This window comes from Rhagoletis pomonella, unplaced genomic scaffold (assembly GCF_013731165.1).
Source record: "Rhagoletis pomonella isolate Grant_MI unplaced genomic scaffold, Rhpom_1.0 Rhpom_scaffold_00013, whole genome shotgun sequence".
Classification (NCBI taxonomy): Eukaryota; Metazoa; Arthropoda; class Insecta; order Diptera; family Tephritidae; genus Rhagoletis; species Rhagoletis pomonella.
In genome coordinates this window covers 24,132,391-24,157,963 of record NW_023458567.1, presented here as the reverse complement: position 1 = coordinate 24,157,963, position 25,573 = coordinate 24,132,391, and the positions used below count along the sequence as shown (strand labels likewise).

The 25,573-nt window shown below is 39.1% G+C and overlaps 3 protein-coding genes across 5 annotated transcripts in view; 2 read left to right on the top strand and 1 right to left on the bottom strand.

Moving 5' to 3' along the window:
* Positions 1-32: 32 nt before the first annotated feature.
* Positions 33-6,367, bottom strand: LOC118748400. The gene is made up of 3 exons (XM_036482773.1): positions 6,290-6,367; positions 607-698; positions 33-550 (listed from the first exon to the last, which is right to left on the bottom strand). Exons 1-3 carry the CDS (start codon positions 6,365-6,367, stop codon positions 385-387), a joined length of 336 nt encoding a protein of 111 aa, XP_036338666.1. The 3' UTR covers positions 33-384.
* A 2,823-nt stretch (positions 6,368-9,190) lies between these two features.
* LOC118749023 lies at positions 9,191-12,437 on the top strand (the record flags this gene model as incomplete). Its single annotated transcript, XM_036483823.1, is given in 5 exon segments — positions 9,191-9,603; positions 9,721-10,701; positions 10,771-11,549; positions 11,618-12,281; positions 12,340-12,437. Coding segments are annotated over 5 exon segments (2,775 nt in total). The 3' UTR covers positions 12,421-12,437.
* A 6,675-nt stretch (positions 12,438-19,112) lies between these two features.
* Positions 19,113-25,573, top strand: part of LOC118749018 (zinc finger protein 829-like) — a 71,499-nt gene continuing 65,038 nt past the window's right edge. For all 3 annotated transcript variants that reach the window (XM_036483814.1, XM_036483815.1, XM_036483813.1), the window contains exon 1: positions 19,113-19,495. In XM_036483814.1, coding sequence (XP_036339707.1) covers positions 19,217-19,495 — 279 coding nt within the window. In that variant the 5' untranslated portion in view covers positions 19,113-19,216. The remainder of the gene's footprint in view (positions 19,496-25,573) is intronic.

Below are 25,573 nucleotides of genomic sequence, written 5' to 3'. Positions count from 1 at the left end.
TTAAAGACAAATGAATATTTTACAAGCACAAATTAAAAACAGCATTAACATTTGTTTATATCTGTTACCGGCCAAACTCGATCTTAGGACAAACTAGTTTTTCCTAGGCTAAACTAGTTCTACCTAGATCCAATATATCCGTCCAATGCGGAAACAAGTTGGACGCAACAATATTGTGGAATGCGTAGCTGGTGTTATACTGATAAGGGATATTTTTTTTAAGTGCAGCCGAAGCCCGCCTACTAGGAAAGGTGTTCCGCGCAAAAATACTGTGGGCCCTGATCTAGTTTAGCCTAGGCAAAACTAGTTTGTCCTAAGATCGGGTTTGGCCGGTAACATATCCATCAGCAGGAGGTTTTGTTTCCGTTTGAGATCATAGACAAGTCAACGGCCCGTTTGAGTTTTTTGAAAAACTTGAAACGTTGATGTGCTCATCAGAAAAGGACGTGATAGATGCAAAGTGTGCGTGGGAACAAGATGACATAGACCAAGAAAGTCGTACAGATTCACTCCAAATACAAATGGCCATAATACATAACGCATCTTTTTCCTCGTAGTTTGTCCATTCGACTTCTGTCAAGAATATCTCACTAATATGTATGAAACATTAAGGGAATAATATTGTAACTTGCCTGTGATATAAGCGCTTTACTATTAGAATTCCGTGACATAACGACGGCACTATCGATGAAATCCTCCTGTTATTGCCAACAAGCCATGTACATATGTACATATTTTATTGCTTTAGTTTTTAATACATACCGCTTTTCGATCGTATGTATAATCCATTCGCTGTTCGAAATAAAATCGTAAATATCTTGGACAGTGATAATTGAGTTCACAAAATATATGTTCATATATATGTATAATGAAATTTAAAATGAAACTTCTCACAAAAAAGATTTTTAGGAGGCTTGTCAGCCAAGAGTGTGAACGAAAATACGTAAATAAATGATCGAAATTTGTACAACATTTTCAAATTAAGGTGGATCAGCGTTGCCGTTTTCACTCCGATTAAAGTGTTTAAGCCCAACACTACGTCGCTCCCTCTGTTGCAAAAATCTCTGATTTTGAGATTATCAGAATTAAATATTTACTATGAAATGAAAATATATGACCTCTACTACGTTTATATGTAAGCTAAATATTTGCAAAAATAAAAATAAATACCTATTTCACTATTTATAAAACGGTTAAAAATTCTTGTTCAATGTTACTTGATTATTAAAATGCAATAATATGATCATCTAAACTCTTTCTATATTAAATAAACTTCGCCCATACTTTGTATGGGCAAAATGCGTAGAACCTTCTGAAAAAAAAATATTAAAAATCAACGTGAATCCTTAGCCACTTCAAATTTGCACATTATTAGATATACTAAAACTGAACGGGCTATGATACTGCATACCAATTTTTTTTTTAGTCTTTGCATCGCAAACACTCTTAATGCCTTTTCTGCCTCTTAAATCGCAAGATAAACTAGCACACAAATGCGCATAATAATTTTGCCCTGACAGACGGTAGTATTGCGGATTATCGAGCTGCAAAATCGTGAGTTCGAATTCCACGGCCAGTAAAATTTTCATTTATTTCGTTTTTATTCATTTTTTTAAGAATTCTATATTTTTTTAACGTGGCTTTCAGTTAGTATTTGTTGACTTTTTAATAAAATTCAACTCTAAAAATTTAAATTAACTAATAGTAAAATAAAAAATGTGACATAAAATAAAGTAAACTTATACTTATAAATCAAGTAAAATTAAAAAAAATTAAATAAATAATAAAAACAAAAATATTTTTCGTAATCCCTCCAACCGAGGATCGAACTAAAGGTTTTTCTGTCATTTTTCGGCGGCGTCCGGCGCGTGAGGATTAATGCACAAAATATTCATGATGTACAGTGGTCGAAAAAATTATATCCGCACCACATATGGACAAGTATTAACAATTAATTTTTTTGTTATTTAATTTTTGTAATTTGTTTATAAAAATATGCTTCATTCTTTAATAAAACAATATTTAATAAAACAATAATAAGTAAGTCGCCTAACCCTCTGGTAGAAATTTCGGGCGTTCCTCCTGTCGGCCAGCATCTCAAGCTCTTGGCACTCACATATTTCGGCCTCTCTCTTCTTATTGCGGCAAATACGTCTCGCTTCCTTCTTCAGTTCCCTATAACGGTCCCACGTGGCTGGCGTTGCGCCCGATCGCAGCGTGGCCCTGTAGGCGGCATCTTTTTTCTCTGCGGCTTCTTGACATTCCTCATCCAACTACTTCTTCGGCGGCGGTACTTAATGATCGGGAAATGTGGTTCCACTGCTCGCGTATGTCGGATTGTTGAAGAGTGCTCTCAGAGAGCAGGTGTGTGAGTCGAGTGGCGAATAAATTGGCCGTCTGTTGTGATTGCAGCCTTTCGACGTTAAGCTTTCCTTGCATTGTTGGGCGCAGATTTTTTGCTGCACAGAGGCGGGTGCGTATCTTGGCTACAACAAGATAGTGGTCCGAGTCGATGTTGGGCCCTCGGATTGTACGTACGTCTAAAACGCTTGAAACATGCCTTCCGTCTATCACAACATGATCGATTCGGTTTCTCGTTTTTCGATCTGGAGACAGCCATGTAGCTTGGTGGATGTTCTTATGCTGGAACCTAGTACTACACATTACCATGTTTCGGGCCCCGGCGAAGTCGATCAGCATCAGTCTGTTATCGGACGTTTCGTCGTGGAGGCTGAATTTCCGACAGTGGCGCCAAAGATCCCTTCCTTGCCCACCTTGGCATTAAAATCGCCAAGCACGATTATGACATCGTGTATGTACGTTCCAAGCGCTCATAGAAGAGATCCTTGGACGCCTCATCCTCTCTTCCGTCGGGGCATGGGCGCAGATGAGCGAGATGTTGAAGAATCTAGCTTTGATGCGGATTGTGGCTAGACGTTCGTGCACCGGGATGAACGCCAGTACTCGGCGACGGAGTCTCTCTCCTACCACGAATCCAACACCGAATTTGCGCTCCTTTACGTGGCAACTGTAGTAGACGTCGCAAGGCTTTACGCTTATTTTTCCTTGCCCCGTCCATCGCATTTCTTGGATGGCGGTGATGTCAGCTTTGTCTTCCCGAGGACATCAACCAGCCGGGCAGAGGCACCTTCCCCATTAAGGGTCCGGATATTCCAGGTGCATACCCTTAAATCATAGTCCTTTATACGTTTGCCGTGGTCGTCATCAGAAAAAGGGGGTCTCATCCGAGGCTTTTTTCATTTTTTTCGTTTGGCGCTCGCTCCCAGACGGGTGTTTGGTTGCTACCCAGAGGATACGTGGACATATTATTGTCATGTTATAATCCGGCAACATTGGATCAGAATTTCTCACCATTGTACACATGATACAAAAAAATAAGGTAGTTTCACTTTGAAATTTTTTGACATAAACTGTGCTTGTGACGTTTATACTTTTCGTAAATTGCTCGAGTATCACTGCCACCTCAACAAATTATTGCTTTGGAAATTTTAATATTTTATAAAGGAATTTTTTATGCATTAAAAAATAACAACACGCAAGGTAAATTTACTTAATTCATCGTATTAGCATAGCTGTTAACAAGTTTGCCGTAATTTAAAATACCTTAAATTACCTTACCGCAAAAACAATTACCTTACCGCAAAGATAAACCACTCGCTCTACTGCTGCTGGTGCAGCGTTCCGCTTAGATTGGGCACATCCGTCCCGAAGCTGAAAATTTTCCGCCGAAAAGTCGTTAGAACAAGCAAACAACCCCTTGGCGAAGTTACCATGCACGTGGCCATCCCGTAATATGCAGCTAATCGTACTGTGGCGAATACTGCGGCAACGCGAAGTGAACAACGAGAAATAGGCAGAATATTCAAGGAATGACGTAGAATGTTCCACAAAGAGAAACGTCAAGTTGGATGAACACTGCGAACAGCGAGAGAAAGAGAATGAGCGATGAACTTCAGAACGTTCTAGAGTTGCCATGAGTGCGAGCGCAGATATATAAGAGCCACCACACAGCGGAGTGAGTTAGTTACAAGTTACAAGTAAAGTGAGCAGAGAAGTGAGTTGCGAATAAGCAAGCTATAAGTTTAATTGTGTTAACAAGTTTAGTAAAGCGTTGTTATTGCTTTAACCAGTATTGTAAAGTGTTTTTATTGTATTAGCGAGTATTGTAAATTGTTTGTTGTACAATAAAGTTGATTGTACTACAATTTGGTCATCGTGAGCATTGATTTAACAATCCAGCGATACGAACCGTAAGTATTGGGAAATCCGGACCATGATGCAATAATGCAAGGTGGTATCAGTTGTGACAGCTCGATTTTACACTGCCTTAGCTCAGTAGAATAAGAAGAAAAACGGGCAGAAATGAATCCCCGTTTGGGGGAAAAATATAAAATTTCACATTTTCTCCTAAACAAAATTTGCTTTTTTATAGTATATTCGTTATGAAATGAAATAAAATAATATAAAATAACTTTTTGAGAAAACAAAATGTGTATACTGAGAAAAATAAAAAAAAATCAACTATATTATTAGGCAAAGAATTGTTAAAGAAGTAACACTGTTTCAGCTAAGGCAGTCAATATGGCGGAATTAGATCGAGAAGTTGCCAACTGATAACACCTTGTATTATTGCATCATGAATCCGGATGAGGTTTCAAGGATAATCCCAGAGGAGAAACTTCCGAAAATGGCAAAATTTCAGGATTTAAAGATTGAGGAACTCAAGCAGGAGTTGGAGAAGCGAAATTTAGCAACCTCCGGAAGAAAAGTGGAATTACTACCACGGCTGCGAGAGGCTATGGAAAAGGAAGTTATCGACGTTGACAAATACGACTTCCATCGTGAGGACGACGCGACATCAACGAAGGGCGAACAGAAGGATGAGGCTGCTTGTTCGTCGAAGGATGTGCAGCAGACATCCGGTAAGGTTGAAGAACAGCAAAAGGCTCCTAGTTCATCAACAGTTATGGACATGAACACATTATTAGCCGCCATGTCCCAGATGTCATCACAGCTGTCGTCCCAGCTGGAAGCACGGAAAACGCACATGTCATCGCAGCTGGAAGCACAGAAAATGTACATGTCATCGCAGCTAGATGAAAAGATTACTCAGCTAGAGCAGAATTTATTCAAAGATAACGCGGAACTCAGAGAGAGACAGGATAAAATCGAGGAGCAGCAAAACAAAATCGAAGAGCTAATTAAGGAGAAAGTTGAGGCTAAGGTAGCAGAATTGGAAGGTCGTCTCCGAGATATGCAGTTGAATCGTCCAGCTTCTTCGACGAGCGCTCCCAAGGTAAATACTCCATCCTTTGACGACACGATTCCTTTCCAAGTCTTTAAGCTCCAGTTTGAAAAGACGGCTACAGCAAACAACTGGAGCATGGAGGATAAATCCGCTGCACTGTTCTTTGCATTAAAAGGACCTGCAGCGGAAATCTTGTAGACTATTCCTGATTGTGAAAGGAACAGTTACGATGCGTTAATGAGTGCAGTGGAAAGACATTATGGTAGCGAGCACAGGAGACAGATTTACCAGATAGAGCTGGAGAATCGCTGCCAGAAATCCAACGAGACTCTACAGGAATTCGCCTCCGAGATTGAAAGGCTGGCTCATTTGGCAATTGGAGATGCATCTGGTGAGCACCTCGAAAGAGTAAAATCCAGACGTTCATCAACGGAATGCGGGACGTGTATACCAAGCGAGAAACGTACGCGAATCCAAAGCCAACATTTGCTGAAACTGTCTCGTGTGCTCAGACGCGTGAAACGGCGGCGCTCCTAAGTAGACCAGCCTACAAAGCACATCGCGTGGAAGTGGAGACACCGGACGAGACAAAGGAAATGCTGAAGAATCTAATCCAACTGCTGGGCGAGAAAAATAATGGCTCTGGCAAATGTTTTAAATGTGGAAAGCCAGGCCACTTCGCCCGCGATTGCAGCGCAAGTTCCAGTGCGCTCAAAAATTCAGAAGGACGCAATCGCGGGGCTGAAGGAGACGAAGCCAACTCCAATCAGTCGTTAAACTGAAACGAGCCAGCAGGAAGGGCCGCGTGCTAGCTCCAGAAGTTGAAGGGCCCATAATCTCCGTCTCACAAATTGGCCAGAAAGCATGCAATCCCACTGTTGGTGGATGTGTGAATGGGCAGGAGAGAGTACTGACAGTGGATACTGCAGCGACACATTCCATTATTCGACCGGATTTGGCCACTTTTTATGTGAAGCCACTACTTGGAGCTAAGCTGCAGACTGCAACTGGTGAACGCACCCAAGCGTTAGGAGAAGTACCATGCGAGGTAATAATCGACGGTGTGGCCTCGTAGACTAAGTTTATAGTGGCAGACATTGTGGATGAAGTCATCATCGGCGTGGATTTCTTACTTGGCCATGGCATGAAGATTGACCTCCAGAGAATGATCCTGACAGATCGTCACAGGAAAGTGCCACTTAGGGTTGGTTACGACAGCCAGTGCTGCGGCAGGCGGTTAGTCTTAGATGAAGTGTCGAAGATTCCACCAGAAACGGAAGCGGTTAGTTGGGCGGAGGTTGGCAGTGATGGAGACGGAGTGGTTTCGTCAGGAGAAGGAAGAGGTTCACCGATACAGGAAAAGCGTGACGGTTCCGCCAGCTCAGTGAAGAAGGGGTCGCAACAAGGAAGTGGTCACGGCGAGCCAGGCAGTGTTTCCGGCAGGAGGAAAGCCACTGAACCACGTTGCAATGGTGATACGCCGGTGGCCGGAAATGGAAGCAGCTGTAGAAGTAGTAGGCGTGCTTTGAAGTGTCCTGAAAAAGGTGGTCGGCAAAGGCGAGCAGTTAAGCCGGAAGCCAAGGGTGAGATTATACATGTCCGGTCAATGAAGCTAGCATCGGCGGAAGAACGAGATACGAAACGACGGTGGAAGCTTCAGCGTAAGGATTCGGATGTAGCAAGATGTGCTAAAGGCAGAGCAGCACGAAGGCGGGAGTCTGGGTGTCATGGACAGATGATGCGGCATAGATCTGGCGAAAAGGGTGCCCACGAGAAGAGACATGGTCTGGTCACCACCAGTGGCCGGCAGATGCACGACCATGTGAGATGGTGCACTCTCGGAGATAAGCCGGAAGCAATGTCCAGTAACGCATTGTGGTTGTACATGTCACAGCAGAAGAAAAGCTTCATCTCCAAGCAAAGACGTGACTGGAGAGATCCGTTTAAGATTGACAAACGGCTGAAGGACGCAGTGCATTGAATCCAGACAATGGGGAGACCGAGGACCAAGATGAAAGTGGTCCACTTGGAAAAACTTGCAGCGGTTGGAGCGGCAAGTGTGTCTGATCGGGACGATCAGACTTAGGTGGAGGGCAGTGTCGCGAATACTGCGGCAACGCGAAGCGAACAACGAGAGATAGGCAGAATATTCGAGGAATGACGTAGAATGTTCCACAAAGAGACACGTCAAGTTGGATGAACACTGCGAACAGCGAGAGAAAGAGAATGAGCGACGAACTTCAGAACGTTCTAGAGTTACCATGAGTGCGAGCGCAGGTATATAAGAGCCACCACACAGCGGAGTGAGTTAGTTACAAGTTACAAGTAACGTGAGCAGAGAAGTGAGTTGCGAATAAGCAAGCTATAAGTTTAATTATGTTAACAAGTTTAGTAGAGCATTGTTATTGCTTTAACAAGTATTGTAAGTGTTTTTACTGTATTAGCAATTATTGTAAATTGTTTGTTGTACAATAAAGTTAATTGTCCTACAATTTGGTCATCATGATCATTTATTTAACAATGCAGCGATACGAACCGAATGATTTGGGAAATCCGGACGAGGTTTCAAGGATAATCGTAACAGTACTAAATGATGATGAAAATGATTGCATAAACAAATAGATTATCCATGTGCATTACGCAATGTAATAGGAGTATTTTACTTGCCTTCCCTTTTATAATTAATTTTAGAAATAAAGCACTAAAAGTTCGCTATAAAATGATTCTCAAAATATATTCCTTGAAATAATATTTGAAATAATTTTTTTGAAGTAAACCACTTCTTAGTTTCTTTAAAGAATATGGTAGCTTAAATTAAAAAAAAAAACGTGAAAAGCACTGTTTACGACAAATGGGAACAATGGCGGATAAGAAGAAGAAGTGAAACTACTTTAAATATTTGTATCGTGATTGTACAAACCATGATACATATATTTAAAGGTAAAACCGCTCGCTCAATTCGTCTGCCATTGGACTTTTTTTGACGTTTGCTAGCATTTTGAGTTTTCTCTCTCGAAATGCTTCTAATGTCAAAGAAATTCAAAATAAACAAATGTGAATTTATGATTTGAAATATTTATTTATTCAGAAGTTGGAAGAACTAAAAATTTCGAAACGAAAAATGAGTTGCTGCTTTAACGGCTGCGCAAATACCGTTGTCCACTGCAAGCAGAGCAATATCAAGTTTTTTAAGTTCCCGCAATTATCGTATATACGGCAAAAATGGATCGAGGTTTGTGGTGTTATAGAAGCGGATTTGCCAAAGTGCCCGTATGTGTGGTCGGCTCATTTTTTGCCACACCACTTGACCCAATATAAGCACGAGGTCATTCTTTGCAAGAGTGCAGTGCCTTTAAGGTAAAAATGTTTAAAGTTATGCATGTATGCATATGTATGTAGAAGTTCATTGAACACAATTGTTTACATTTATGTATTTATTTACATACATATGTATGTATGTGCATTCAAATTTTGTTGTTTCGTCAAAATAAATTTATTTGGTTTGAGTGAAAATAAAAACAAACAAATGAAATGACGGCGAGAGAAATTTTCAAAATGCTAGCTAACGTCAAAATTCCTAAGGCTGGCACTCAGCGATTGTACCTTATAAATATTTGTATCATGGTACAAACAGTGATTTAGGTATTTGCAAATTATTTTTTTTGGAAATAAGTTACTTATAAACGTATATATGGCCATTCATTTTCATCTCATAAATATTTAATTCTGATAATCTGAGAACGGAGTGTTTTTACAAGAGAGGGAGTGACGTAGTATTCGGCTTTAAAAAGGAGTGAAACACTCCGATCGGTATGAAAACGGCAACGCTGGTGTGTAGTTGAATCATGGCTATAATGTGGCAACTCTAAAAATCAGGTAATTTTACCTGGAATGATGTGGCGAAAGGAGCAAGATTGACAGGTCAAACAGTTAATTTCAAAAGGAATCCAGCTGCCATTTTAGAGGGGTGCTTAACCTGTGATTTCTCTCCTATTTATTTGCTAGGCACATTATTTATCGAACTTTGATATAAAAAAAGATAATTGTATTAAGAATATCAACAAATGAATGAAACTCATCACATTGATAATTTAATAGACCTTAGCAGTGATTATGGCGTTATGGAGGGGCAGTTGGTCCTCCCAACACATCAATCGCAAACAAGTCCAAACGACGGCCAATCAGTTATGGAATGCACAATGCCCAACTGCCTCATAGTGGCTACGGGAGAAGGACGTGAAAGTCTTGATAACAACCCATTTGACTGCGCTCAAAAATTAGCAAGCCGTTCAGATGATCCGTTTGATATGATAGAAAAGGAAGCATGTGTTAAGGTTTGTTAAACGTTATTTTTATACATATGTATGTTAGTGCAATCACATATATAATATGTACATACATAAATATATGTTTATTTCGATACTACTTGCATAATTCATTTGTTTAATTAGGCACGATATTCTATGCAACCTACACATGAAGTAAAAGTCGGTAAACTTTTATCACTGAGCGATAATAACATAATAGATGATGTAGGTAATTGTGAGTTCGATGAGAACACATCCTTTCAGGAAAACATTAGCAAACCTACCACTGACTCGCCGACCGTTAACATTAGTTCGACAATGTATCATACAGCCCTAGTAAATGACTTAGATAGCGAGAGTCCACCAATTTCAATGTCTAAGAAATCTACACCAGACACTTGCAGCTCTGCGTTTGAAAGCGACGAAAGTTCCGCCAATAGTGCCGATGGTTGTTCTGCGAAAATCCAAAAAGCGTTGGAACATCGTAAACGTTTGCTTAAATTGAGTATAGCTAATTCAACATTTAATTCGCCATTGAGTTGTCGAACACGACAAGGACACAGCGGATTTTCGACAGTTTTCTCGGCTGCCGCACATTTTAGCGATTATATCCTTTCCACGGAATCTCCATTGAAATTGGTAGATGATGACCTTGTTAACGATCAGCCGGCAAAAATTCCAAACTCTGAAAATGATTTCGAAGCCGATTTGAAAATGCTTAGTATACCGATGTTAAGGAAATTGCCCTCACCAGTACCCGAAGAAACGTCTTTAACGACAAACGAAGCCAACGAAATACTGCCTACCCCTCAAATTGTGACACCGTCTGATTTGTCGGCGATTCGTGAAAAATTGCAAGCAAAACGGATGGCAGCTTGTAATGGCCAAGATGTTGTGTCGTTAATCGATAATTTAAAGTCACTGCTATGTGAAAGTGATATTGTAGATGAAAATAAAAAGGAACAGGCAAATTGTTTGTTAAAAAAACTTAGTACAGCTTTAAACACTGAAAAGACGGAGGATAATAATAGCGGCGAGCAAGAGAATAGCTATGCTAATGCCGGATTGTTAACACAAGTGCCGCAATCAATCGTGCGACAGGGCACTTTTGACAAGGATCTACAGGTATTTTACTATTAAGTTTAATTTTTATATCAGTATCGCTTTTTAATAAATATTATTTCATTTTTAAAGTCTCCCGGAAAAGATAAGGGTGAGCATACTGATATGATTCCGACAATGTCTGACGATACATCACGCACCACACATTCTTTACAATCAACACAATCACCGTCCCCACCTAAAGAAATAGCTGATGTTATGGTAAAGTCTTCGGCCACATATGATGGGGAGCCTGTGGCGGAAAGAGAAAATCTCCTGTTGCCACATGTGGATAATATTTCGCCGATAAAACCGCCGAATTTCAAGCACATGATATCGAGTGAAGCAATCTCTCAACCTGACGTAAATGATATCATCGAACAAATAGGCAAACTTCTCGAACAACACCAAATCGCAACACTAACAAACAATGGAGATGACTCGAGTAGAAGTAATTCATCAGCAAACAATGCGCAACAGCAATCGGCAATGTGTAATCCTACATTTATTGTGGTTATGCAAACAAACTCTATTCAGCCTAATCATGAAAACGTAAATAGCTCTATATGTGCTGATGCTTTTGAAGATATGACTAGTAATTTGGCAATGCGAAGGCGTTCACAATCTTTGTCTTTACATGACAAGGTCAAGATTGTTCAACTACCAGTACGGTCACATATAACTCCTGCAGCACCTGAAACTACCATCTCGCCAAATATTGAATGTGTGCCTCGAGTTGGCACTACTTCGGATGTAAAGACTCCAATGCGTCCAACTATGCGGAGAAACTCCTTTTGTAGTGCTACGCCACTGACACCACTGACTTCATTGAATCGCGGAGCCAGTATGGTAAATACTAGACGCCCTCAGAAGTAAGTTTAAAAATTAAGTGTTTGTTTAAATTGAATTTTTTTGTAAGTTTATTTATGACTTTTTGAAGTTTACAAGTTCAATCACGTTACTCACTCGGCCCCTCCAGGATGCAAGACCGTGAAACTCAGCAGCAAGCAGTGGTTCGTCCTATTCAACGCACCAGTCTGAACGCTTTTAAACCTGATTTGAAAAAAAGACTCAAGCAGCAAACGACGAAAACATCTGTAATGGCATCAAGTGAACCACTGAAAGCTGTAATACCCATCAAGAAAGTAGCACCAATGCTTACAACTACTATAGCTACACCCGAAGGTCCTGTAGCGGCGAATTCAAGATTAATATCTCACAAGGTCAACATGGAGACATCAATGCATTTGCTTACAAAATCTGGTAAAATAGCCACTACTAGTACACCAATGCCGTCATCTAGGGGTGGTGATAAAATATGTGAATTTCCAAGTGCCTGTTCTACTCCTGCAAGCGGAGCGGTTAAATCGAGTGGCACAATAACAAGAAATAATCCACGCTTTTCAATTTCCACGCCTACTTCCAAATTACAACATACATCTACAACCTCTTCTGTGCTTAAAAAACGTCCAATACCAGAATTAACAAAGTCCAAATCTCCGGGGCGCGCGCGCTGTAGTTTGGGGGGAATGTTAACATCAACAGCCAGGGATAGGCATCCAATAAAGCAATCGAATGCTGCAAAACAGACAACTTCACGAATGGTTAGCTCTTTTAACTAAAATTGGTTCAAAAATTACTAAATATATACTTATATTTTAGAGCATGCGGTTGGTCAAGCGATCGTCTCCCTGTACGATATCGACAGCTACAAATAAGGAAAATAAAAAACCCCAAACCTAAATTTTTAGGTATTGTAACCATTGTTTTTTAATTCTTACACTGGTTAAAGCTTTTTATATATATTACGGGTATTCACGATCCGGTGCATACTGTCTAGCATGGTGCATAGATAGCATGATTGGCTAATTTTGTTGTTGTTTGAACACATGAAACAACAACAATCATGCTATTTATGCTATCTATGCACCATGCTAGACAGTATGCACCGGATCGTGAATACCCCTATTGTTTATTTTGGTAGGAATTTTAATTTATTTTCATGTACTTCTTTGCCCCTGTTCTGTTCATTCGAATTTATGTATGTATTTAGTAACCTTAAAACTTTTTGACTAGCTTTGTAGCAGAGGTGTTAAAAATGCAGTCTTCGTGACTTTAAATCGTTGCAGTCATATTCACTGACTAACACTTTTGAACTGCAGCCAATCAATCACATGTTTGACTAAAGACTGCAAAGTTGAAGTCATTAGTCTTTTCTGTTATTCATGACTAATTGATCATTTTTGCAGACTGAGGTGAATAATGAAAATCTAAAGCAAACTTACGTTCACTTCATAGAATTATAATACCAATTTGTTTAGAAAATAAATGAGTAAATGAATAAATAAATTAAAACTCCATTAGTATATAAAATATTTAGAAAATTAATTCCAGTAACTACCAATGAAATAAATTTGTATTTATTATATGTACATAATCTGTACATACTATGGATGCTTTCCATTTCCAGACAACCGGTCAGGTACGAGCATGATTTTTAATTTCGACCAAACTCAAATACATTGTTTGTTGGTCCAAATATGAGACACGTATTTTTTCTTTTGGCTCGGAAAAATTGTTCGGCCGAATTAAACGCGATTTTGTTTTTCAGGCAAAAATCGATTATTCGAATTGACAGTGAGAATTTTTTTTTTAAATGCCCATAACTGTCAAAATTTAATAGATTCCAACAATGTTTTTACTCAAATGTAAGTAATTCTTGTCACTTCAAGATAGAATGATATAATTATTGATTTTCAGTATTTAAATTTTTTTATTTAACAATAAACAAATGGTGCAATTTTTTTTTTATTTAATTTCTCAAAGTGTATTTTTTTTTTCTCTCAAACTTTTTTATCGGGAAAGAGACACTTTGAACTAAAATCAACCCAATCTCTCTTATGTTCTAATATCTATTTCATACACAAAAAATGATCACAACTGTACTTTTTGCTGATATATTACATACATATTTTCCATTTAGTAGTATGTACCACAAAAACGTATATTTTCTATAAAAAATCATCTCAGAAAAAAAAAATCTTCGCTATTAGAGATTTGGGTTGATTGTAGTTCAAAGTGTCTCTTTCCCGATAAAAAAGTTTGAGAAAAAAAATACACTTTTTGAGAAATTAAATAAAAAAAAAAAATTTGCACCTTTTGTTTATTGTTAAATAAAAAATTTTAAATAATGAAAATCAATAATTATATCATTCTATCTTGAAGTGACAAGAATTACTTACATTTGAGTAAAAACATTGTTGGAATCTATTAAATTTTGACAAAGTTATGGGCATTTAAAAAAAAAATTCTCACTGTCAATTCGAATAATCGATTTTTGCCTGAAAAACAAAATCGCGTTTAATTCGGCCGAAAAATTTTTCCGAGCCAAAAGAAAAAATACGTGTCTCATTATTTGGACCAACAAACAATGTATTTGAGTTTGGTCGAAATTACAAATCATGCTCGTACCTGACCGGTTGTCTGGAAATGGAAAGCATCTATGTAAATGAAAAAATAACAAAGTGCATGAGAACATGTTTCCGAAAAAATTAACAATGATCCTTGAAACTTATTTATACGGCCCCGTTAACTTTCAACAACAGCAATTTTTCGAAATTGTTGTCAGAAAGCGTTCCCAATGTAATTCGGACATTCTGCTGAACGAAAGACTTACGACACGAACCTTTCTTGCACACAAAGTGAAAAATTGTTCCAAGAAATGGACAGTTCACCCTAACAATAAACGATCTTGAAGTTGAAATGATCAAGACTTTCTGGCTTACAATTAAAAGACGGGGTTTCCACTGAAACAATTTCTCATCTCAACACGCGGACATCCCTCATTCTTAACATTAGGTTCATTCCTTATCTTTTTGGACTAAAATCTGAAAAGTGTCAAAATGCCAGAGCGTAAGCAAAATGCGCTCACTAAAAGAGAGTAACAGGAAAAGTAAAGGAACGCAAAAAACCAAATTTTTAGTCCAAAGAATGGCAACAACAAAACTAACGTCAAATAAGAACAGAAATGTATGTACAAAACACATTCACACAAGCACAAGCACAATAAACACTTGCTATATCAATTATTTTTTGCCTCCTTCCAATTTCAATTCATTTCTTTTACTTTTTAGATTATTCTCACTTTTTGCGTATTCTTTAATTTCCGTTAATTTAAATTCAGTTGAGTTTGACACTTTTCAGGATTTTGCCAGAAAAAATTCTTCTGACTAAATCTGACTACTTCGGACTGATGAGAGTCGCTCTTACTGACTGTTGCTCTCTCATTTTTGCTGTCATTTCCGAGTTAAGGAACGCTTTTTGGACTAAATCTGACTACTTCGGACTTTTTCTGACTATTTCTGGGAGATAAGGAACGCGCATATTCTCAAAACTTTTGTTCTCGTGATTCGTAGCTACGCTACGAAAAACGAAAAATCCACATGCTGCAACCCTTGCGGAAACATGTGCAGCATTGCCAGCTATCAGTTGTTTTTCGATGATAGCTGAATGAAGGAAAACAAAGTGGAAAAGAAATAAAAAAACACTCATCATGTGTTTGTTTATTGTAAAATTGGTTAATTTTACAATATTTTGAGGAAAATTATGGGTTCTGATGCATTTGCAATTATAGCAGCAGAGTAAGAGGGCGCTATGGCAATGGATTCACAAAGGTATGCGGAGCTGTCGGGCATAGTCACCATGGGCGCATCTATGTTAGCTTCTGGTTGAATTGTTGAACCACAAGCCAGAACTCCTATGCCTGAAGCTCTGGTTCTCAATCCAGTTAATGTAATAACAGCTTCTTCCAAGCCATTGAAAACGTGCACTTTGTTAGGTCCACCACCTGTTGCGCTTGCTTCTGCCTTCGGCCGCGCTTAGGAAATATAACCCTTACTAAGTAGAATTCTCCTTTCTGTGTTGCGGGGAAGAGGGGCTTCCGCATGTCAAAGGTATACAACATTTCTTGTGCATATCGCTCCGGCTACGCCGTCCACAGTATTTTTGCGCAGAACCCACGTCGAAATTTGCAAAAAAGTACATAGTGCAAACCGAGTTTATCAATAAGCTAGTGGTAGGAAATTTGAAACATTTATCTTAAATAAAATGTGAATCCTTTGATTACACGTGTATGTTAAAGTTTTTGGATTCGGGTTATGCGTTTGGACACAACTACCGAAACTCATTGTACAAATAACTAAACCGGACCCAAGTTTCTCGATAAGGGGCAACAAAGATTTTGTTTTGGTAGTTTATATAAAGCAGTGGATAAAAATATACGTATATGCGAAAGGCAAATTTATCTGTTTAAATGAACACCACCAATATTTCTTGTAAACACACATCGATTTACATATTTTATTTCGCCTCCGACACAGAATTGTTTTCGTACAAAATTACGCAAAAAAGCTTATTCGTTCGTTTTTAGGCATGCCATTGTAACGAATTTCGAAAGTTCAAAAATACGATTCGGATTGCAGCATACCATTTCTACGATTCGTATCAAAATCCGAATACGAAAGAGTTGCAGAATAGGGGTGATTACCTTTTTTTTACATGCAGAAATAAACCAAATCCGGAACGCGTTCTCGGTCCCTGAAAAACATTCAAAGTACTGCAAAAGAATGCATTCCAATGTCTGAAATCAAATGGCTAACAAAAAGTGACTAAAATAATGCAATCCAATGGCTGAAATCAAGTGACTAACAAGAAATGAATAAAAAAGTGTGTTATGAATCATAAATCAAATACTAATTTTTTTTAGTCAGGACTAACGAAAAATTATTGCAATCACTCGGGACTTCAATCAAATGAATAATTTAGTTAAAAATGTTTGCATTCTTTTACACCTCTGCTTTGTAGTAATAATTTTCCATCAATAAATAGCTGGAGAATATTGGGCTACTCTCTGTCAGATAACTAGATATACATACATACATATATCCAAAAAGTGAAAATTCCGAATTGAAAATCTGCATTTATTATTCAAAATTCCTGTCTGGCAGCACCAAGTTTGCTGTTATTTTGCTACCTTGTTCATCGTTTATACGAAAACTTTAGCAACAAATTATATAAAAACTATAGGGTTGCTAGAAAAAAGGGAGATATTTTTGAAATCAGGAGGTCCTATTCTAACCCCCCTCATCCCTACTTTTTCTAGAATTCGCCGTTCGCATACTAAAATTACCTTTTTTTAATTTGAGATTTGGAGCCAAACTGCATTTGTCCGAAAAAATTTCTGAGCAAAATTTAAGGCATACATAAAAATAACCAACCGTTCAGCTATAGAAAAACTAAAAATGCAGAACGCTAGTACTTTTTACGATGATTTTAACTATATAAACATTATTTCCCGCAATTAAAAAGTAAAGTAGATATAAAGGGGTAAAACAAAAAAATTTTGATATTTTGAAATATTAATATTTTCTAAACTGCGTAACCGATTCAAAAGATAATGATGTCACAATTAATTTATCTTAATTTTGATATATAAAATGTGTATGCTTGTTTATATATTTAAGCCAAAAATATTATAAAACAAAAAAAATGTCATAATTTCATAAAATAACCTTTTTTTAAGAAAAAGTCCATTATCAATGATAACAAGTTTACATTATATGGAAAGTGCCAGTTTTTACCTTTAATTTGATATACATATTATATTATAATTTGTTTTTGAGTTTTCACAATTCAGTGATAATAAAAAAAGTAAATGCATGCATGTGCAAATGCATATTGTAGTTAATTAAACAAAGCGAGTTACGGATTTTTTTGGAAGGGGTACTGTTTTTGAAGCAAGCGGGAAATTTATTCTACTTAGTGAGGGTTATAATCATTAATTGCGGCCGAAGGCCACCTACGCAGAAAGGTGTTCTCAGTAAAAGGTGTTCAGCCTGGCTTCTTTGGCAACACAGAAAGGTGAATTCTACTTAGTGAGGGGCGGCCCACTTCTTCGGCAACACAGAAAGGAAAATTCTACTTCGTGAGGGTTATAATCATAAAGTTCGGCCGAAGGCCGCCTACGCAGAAAGGTGTTCTCTGCCAAAGGTTTTCAGCTCCGCTTCTTCGGCAACACGGAAAGAAGAATTCTACTTTGTAAGGAATATGTTCCCTAAGCGCAGCCGAAGGCCGCCTACGCAGAAAGAAGTTCTGGGCAAAAGAAACTATGATATCACCCACCCTTACCTTTGGCTTGTAAATGCTTTTAAGTTTTTTATCACTGAATTCTTAAATCTCAAAAGTAGATCATAATAAAATATGTATGTCAAATTAAAGGTAAGAACTTGCACTTTCTAAATAGTATATATGTCTTTAGCATTGATTATGAGGTAATTTTATGAAATTATAACATTTTATTTGTTTTTTTTTTTAATATTTATGGCTTAAATATGTAAACAAGCTCTCAATTTTATATATCAACTTAAAGATAGATTAATTGTCTTTATTTTGACATCATTACTTTTTTAATCGGTTACGTAGTTTAGTAAATATTAATATTTTAAAATATCGCAAAGAAAATTTTAACCTCCTATATCTTCTTTACTTTTTATTTGCGGCAAATAATATTTGTACAATTGAAATCAGCGTAAAAAGTACTATCGGTCTGCATTTTTAGTTTTCCCATAGCTGAACGGTTGGTTATCTTGATCCCAATAAACCCCGAAAAAATATTTCTCCAACCTTGGAAAATTCATAGTTCTCAAGTTGATATCCAACATCATTCCCCAACTCATCCCTAACCGATGCGCAGATGCGTAAAAAGTGATAAAGATACGAATTTTTAATTATCAAGTGAAAAACTAAGGCTATATAGAGGGCAAAACTACCAACGAAAAGTAAATAATCTTCAAAGTATCCTCAAATATTCTTGAAAGAAAATAAAACGCGAAGTGAATCAAGTGGCCAAATTACTGTCGGACTGTATACTGTGAAGTGAATTATTGTAATACGATATTGATTAACTACATAATAAAAATCGAGTAAGAAAATGAAAAATTAATATTTAAATTAATCTATATGTCGTTTCAATCAAAATGGTATAAGGTATTTTACTATTTCAATGATATGTTTGAGATCAATTGGAGAATTACATTTGAGTTCAAGTTGAGAACTAGCATTTTCTCAACTTGAGAAACAGTCCTTTTTTCCTACAAAAACAAATGCCCTTTTTGTTGAGAACGCTATGATCCTCCACTTGAGGTACTGTTGAGAAACAACGTTGGAGATTTGAGAAATACCTTAGTTCTCAACTTAACCTCAAGTTGAGCTCAAACCTAAATGTTTTTGGGATGTGTTCCAAATTAAACTTGGTATCGGGTTTTCATATGAGTACTTTTTTTCGATACCTACTCAGTACTTGGTTCAACAGTATCGATGCCAAAATAAATGGTATCGAACGAAAAGTATCGAGTATGTACTTGTATTTACTCATAGCTTCATCACTAGTTGTGAGTGTTATTTCCAAAAATGCAGTAGTTTACTTAATAAATCTAAGATAAAGCAGTGTTTGTTGTCATATTAATCTTTACAAGCAGACGTCATGGAAACAGAAAGCAATAAACAGAAAATTGAATTGGGGGATTTGAAGAAATGTGGCGAAATTACTACACTTTTGTCAGTGGGCAAAAAAGAATTTTTTCTCAATTGTGGCTTCTGTGACTACACTTTTCTTCGTTTAGAAAATTTCATTAGCCACATGTGTGAAGATCATATGTTTCATTTCATTGGACCAAAAAAAGAAAAAACTGATTTGCCTTTGGATTTAAACGAAGAAAATGAAGATGCAGATTTTAATATGCAGTCGTCATATACGGTTGAGGTAATTTATAAATCGCACATACATATAGTGTACATACATTGGGCAAATTAATTTTGGTAAAATTGTGATAACGAAAGTTAACCTGGTTTAAACAACAAAAAGGAAATATAAATTAAAAAGTGTAGCTGCTAAGTAGCATCTTGAGTAAGCGAAAAACGCTGGAACGTCCTTGTTGTTGTAGCGGCTACTAAACCCCGCTCGAGTCGGTTCATCCATCAACGTTGTTGTTGTTGTTGTAGCGGCTACTAAGCCCCGTTCGGGGCGGTTCATCCATCAACGTTGTCGTCTATTTCAGCTAGGGGGAGGCCCAGGAAGTGTGCTACTTCCAAAAGGGGCTGTCCACAGGGACAGGGGCGTTAGCTGAGTGGGGTTCTCAGGGCATGTGAAGAGGTGCCGGGAGTCATGTGGCGACTCTCCACATGCCGGGCATTGGTTGGGCACATCCTCGTTGATTCTGCTCAGGTAGCTGTTGAGCCTGCTGCAATAGCCAGAGCGAAGTTGGGCTATTGTAGTGCGGGTCTCCCGAGGCAGACAAAGTTCTAACCCGTCCACGTCCGGTGGTTGTGTGCCTAGAACGGCATTCACAGGGCTGGAGTCTACGTAAGTTGAGACTGATTCCGTGTGAATGCCGTTCAGGGCCTGTCGGTAGGTTGACGGGTCCAGAGGTTGTTTGATATACCTCTGGACTTCGTCTGTCAGTTCGTAAAGATGCCTCCTGACGTGCCGTGGCGAGGGCTCTTCCGCGAGCAGTTGCCGCTGGGATGGCCACGTCTGTGGCTGAAGCCCCCTACGCATAAAAATGTTCTCTGCAAAAGGTGTCCAGTGCCTTTTCTTCGCAACACAAAAAGAGAATTCTACTTGTGAGGGATATAATCCCTAAGTGCGGCCGAAGGCCGCCTACGCAAAAGGTGTTTAGGCCCTTCTCTTCGCAACACAGAAAGAGAATTCTACTTTGTGAGAAGGCCGCCTACGTAGAAAGGTGTTCTCTGCAAAAGGTGTTCAGCCCCCCCTTCTTCGGCAACACAGAAAGGAGAATTCGGTAATTCTCTAGGGTGGGGTAACAAGTCCTAAAAAAGGTGCGGAAAAGTCGGGAGGGGTACCAAACGACGCGTTTCGGCCCCCCTAATAACAATCCGGAGGGGGGGAGATAATATTATTAACCATTTAAAAGTTATGAACAAAAAACTTTTGTTAAATTTCGTTGTTTTCTATGGGCAATTAAACCGACAAAGATTCACTAAATCACCTGTTCTCACTTTTTAAACACTATTAAAATATATAACTTAACTTATTTATTAAAGAAACACATAGTTTTATCAACCTAAGATAGATTATTTTGTTATTAAAAAGAAGTTGACAATCTTTGGCAGCTGAAACGCGATATTCCAAAATAGCTATAGTGCTGCCACTGTATTAGTATTTCGTAATATTTCACTTTTCCTTATGAGATGTGTGCACTGTTCAATGCTTTTCGGTTGTTGTTGTTGTTGTTGTAGCGGCACTACTAAGCCCCGCCTGTTTCGGGTCAACTTTTCAATCATTATCGTCGAGCCCAACTAACGGTAGGCCCAGGAAATGAGCTGTTTCGATGGGGTCGGACCAAAGGGAGAGTGGTGTTAGTTGAGTCGGATTGAGCTGGCATGTGAAGAGGTGGTTGGTGTCGTGGGGGGAGTCTCCACATGCCGGGCACTCATTTGGGATGTTTGGGTCGAGTCTGGACAGGTAGCTGTTTAGGCGGCTACAATATCCAGACCGTAACTGAGCCAGAGTAACGCGGGTCTCTCTAGGTAATTGAAGCTCCGTCACTTCCACAGGTGGTGATTGGGCTCCGATAACGACATTCCTAGGCCTGGAGTCGAGGTAGGTGGAGACTGACTCCCTATGAATGTCGTTAATCGCTTGTCTGTACGTCATTGGGTCCAGTGGTTGGTTTGTGTAGGTCTGGACTGCGTCCTTGTACACGAATAGGTGCCCCCTGACGTGCCTGGGCGGAGGCTCCTCCTCCAGCAGTGGTCTGTTAGGGTGTTCACTTCTGTGACACCCCACCAGAAACTGCTTACTGAGCATTTTACTGTGTTCCCGTACGGGGAGCACTTGGGCCTCGCTGTGTAGGTGGTGCTCAGGCGTCATCAGAAGGCACCCAGTCGCTGTCCGGAGTACGGCGTTCTGACAAGTCTGTTGCTTCGTCCACTGCGTCCAACTAGTCCCCGGTGACCAAACAGGCGCTGCATAATTTAGAACCGGCCGGCCAATTGCCTTGTATGTTGCCAGCAACGTTTCTTTGTCTTTGCCCCAAGTGCTGCCGGCGAGCGACTTGAGGACCTTGTTGCGTTCCCACGACAGTCGGGTCTACGAAACCGGAACGACCCAGATTTATATCTGGCCAAGGACTGTCACTCCAGCAACACTCCCCAAAAAGTCTTTGGGGAATTTGTATGCTGCTACAACAACAACAACAGGACCTTGTTGCGGCTCTGTACTTTGTTGACAACTGCGGTTGTGTGCGCGGAGAAGGAGAGCAGGCTATCAAAGGTAACACCTAAAATTTTTGGGTTGTTCACCGTCGGTATAGGTGTGCCGTCGACGTGAATGCTTAATTCTAGCCTGACCTCCTTCGTCCAGGTGGTGAAGAGGGTCGCCGTTGATTTCGTTAGGGAGAGGGTTAGGCTCCTTGCAGTGAAGAAGCGAGAAAGGCTGGAGAGATAACCGTTTACTTTTGAGCAGAGGTCATCAATTCCATTCCCGGACGCCAAAATCGAACAATCATCAGCGTACGAGATCAGGGAAACTCCTTCAGGAGGCTGGGGGAGTTTCGAGATGTAGAAGTTAAAAAGTAAGGGGGAGAGAACACCACCTTGTGGAACCCCTTGTTTTATTCTTCTTGGTTTCGAGGTTTGATCTCTGAAGATTACTGATGATTGTCGACCACTCATATAATTCGCCGACCATCGCTTCAGTCCCTGTGGGAGAGAGGAGGTCTCAATGTCTTCTAGCAGCGTGGAATGGCAGACGGTGTCAAACGCCTTTGACAAGTCCAACGCTACTAGGACAGTTCTCTCACAGGGGCGGTTGTGATTTAGGCCACGAGTTATCTGGGTGTTTATGGCGTTAAGTGCTGTTGTTGTGCTGTGCACTTTACGGAAGCCATGCTGATGTTTCGCTGGGGTTAGGTGGCAGGTGAAGTATGGGAGCAGCAGGGCCTCAAGTGTCTTCGCGACCGGGGAAAGGAGCGTTATCGGGCGATAAGAGTCTCCTCTGTTGGCGGGCTTCCCCGGTTTCTGCAGTGGGACCACTCTCCCTGATTTCCACACGTCAGGAATGATGAGAGTACTCATAGACAAATTGAGGACCTCCGTGAGGTATGCTACTCCCACAGGCCCCAAATGTTTCAACATCAGCATACAGATTCCGTCGGGTCCAATTGCTTTGGAGCCTTTCGCCCCCGATGGCCCCCTTCACTTCACCGCTGGTGAAAACAAGTGGTGCACTGTTTTTGGGCAGTTTGTGCAGCCTCCTGGTCACTCGACGTTTGGCCTTGTCTAAAATAGTTCGCGCATTTCTTCGGGTCCGATGAGGCGTGACCTTCGAATGAGATTTCCACTCTGTCATCACGCTTCGTCGGGTTGGACAAGGACCTCACGGTTGACCACAGCTTACTCACACCCGAGGTGAAGTTACAGGCCTTCAAGTGATCTTCCCACTTTTTCCGCTTATGTTGATTTACCAGTTGCCGAATCTCCAAATTAAGGTCCCTCCAGCGAGGGTCCCCGGGGTCGACCTGGCGTAGGTGGTCACGCTCATTTGCTAGAACAGCTGCTTCAGCCGGGAAATTTGGGCGGACTTCCGCGATGCGTCCGGAAATTTGTTAGGTAGGTGTATTTTTATAATGCCCTAATCAATTGTCGGAACCGGAAGAATCGGGCCACTATAACATATAGCTCCCATACAACTGATTCTTCAGATATGAGATTGTTCGCCATAACTCCTCCATTAAGCAGTTAGGAACATGAAATTTTGCATTACTTCCGCCCATTGTCAACAGAATACTTACAGTGAAAATTACAAAGATCGGGTCACTATAATCTATAGCTCCCATACAACTGATTGTTCAGATATAAGATATTTCGTTATAACTCCTCCATTTATGTAGATAGGAACATGAAACTTTGCACTGCTGCCACTCATTATCAGGAGAATACTTACGAAGATCGAGTGCCTTTAACATATAGCCTCCATATAACTGACTGCTCAGATATGGGTATGTATTTTCATACGTCGCATACGTGACAGTCGTACGTTTCAGTGTGATACAAAAAAGGAATGACATTTGTTTTCTTTAACTTTTTTTGGACCATTGTATAGCACTTAATAAGCTCTATATTTAACCGAATAAAATTATAGTTTAAAAAACTAAAACCTCCCTATTATAATTGCCATTCGTACTGTCATCAGGTATGTAACTTGAGAATACAAAACGCTGCATCTTTTAGGGGCATTAATATTACATAGTTACATCCCGAGCTAATAAGAGAAAGGTAAAAATGAAATCAATCTACCTGCTTGGTCCTGAAATATAAGCCTTTAAAGAGTGTCGTTATACGGGACGTGACGTGGCGTCACGTGACATAAATTGCCATCGTTATATTTTTGTTCATATTGCTTTTAAATGAATTTTCAACGCAAATAAAACATGTATATTACGTCGAATATACTTTATATTTTGACTTCAGCGCCAATTCAGGGTCAATTTGTTGGAAATCTATGATTTATTGTTTTTCAAATACATACGCCAAATTCGAACCAAATCGGACCATAAATACGGTTTTTCGAAATATCTCGACCTTGGCACCACCTAGAAAGACCATTTTACGCAAACGTTATTCTACTTACATAGGCAGCATACATTTTAAAAAGCAGATAAATCGGCCCGTAAATACGTTAGATATAAAACTTTAATTTTTTTTTGTCGTGGTGGACCTTCCGCTGGAAACACCCATATGAGATTTTTTGTTATAACTTCTCCATTTATGCAGCTAGGAATATGAAATTTCGCACCGTTTTCACTCATTATTAACAGAATACTTACAGTGAAAATAACAAAGATGGGGTCACTATAACATACATATATCTCCCATTGAACTGATTGTTCAGTTATGAGAACTTTCCTTATAACTCCTCCATTTGTGTATGTAGATAGGAACATGAAATTTCGCAAAGTTTTCACCCATTATCAAAATAATAATTACAATAAAAATGACGAAGATTGGGTCGTTATAACCTATAGCCTCCATACAACTGATTGTTCAGATATGAGATTTTTTGTTATAACTTCTCCATTTATGCAGCTAGAAACATGAAATTTCGCAATATTTTCACTTATTATCAACAGAAAGTTTACAGTAAAGCGAACAAAAATGGGCTCACTATAACCTATTTATTACCTCCATAAAACTGGTTGTTCAGATATGGGGTTTTACTGTGAAACTCCTTTGTATGGACAGCTAAATCCGATAAATTTACACAGTCTACTGAGAAAATCGTAAAAATCTATGCTGTTTAAGCTTTATCTCCTATACCACTGATTGTTCAGATACCAGTTTTTGCGATATATCTCCCTTATGTAGGAAGTAAACCCATTAAATTGTGTTACCGGTCCTAGCACAGAAATCAAAAGCTCTTTTTTTGATAAATTATCAAAATTGAAAATGCTATTGACAAATTGAAATTTCATGTGAAATGTATAAATTTTGTATATTAACAAAATTTGTTTCTAACAATTACATACCCCATGAACCGGCAACAATTAAATACCCCACTCGGCTACGGCAGCCAAAAGATTTTTTGCTTTTAAATTCATATTTTTCATATGTGACAATGAAATCAGTTCCACTCATGTGGAAATCAGTTCCACTCAAGTGGAAATCGTAGAGCTTTTTGTTTTATAAATATTGACACAGAATGCGATACTTGATACTTTACTTGATAAAAATCAAGGCGAATTCATATAAGGTGGTAGCGGTAGTACAAAAACAAAAACTAACATGTCTTTTGTTTTCGTTTTCGGTACACAAATGTCAA

Excerpts from the sequence above, each read along its gene's own strand:
- LOC118748400 (XM_036482773.1), bottom strand. The coding sequence starts at position 6,367 with ATGTCTGCCACTATAAACTTAGTCTACGAGGCCACACCGTCGATTATT. Across the intron at positions 699-6,289 it reads GTACTTCTCCTAACGCTTGG|GAGGATTTCATCGATAGTGC; the intron begins GTGCGTTCACCA and ends TGGCAATAACAG. Across the intron at positions 551-606 it reads TACAATATTATTCCCTTAAT|GAAAAAGATGCGTTATGTAT; the intron begins GTTTCATACATA and ends ACAAACTACGAG.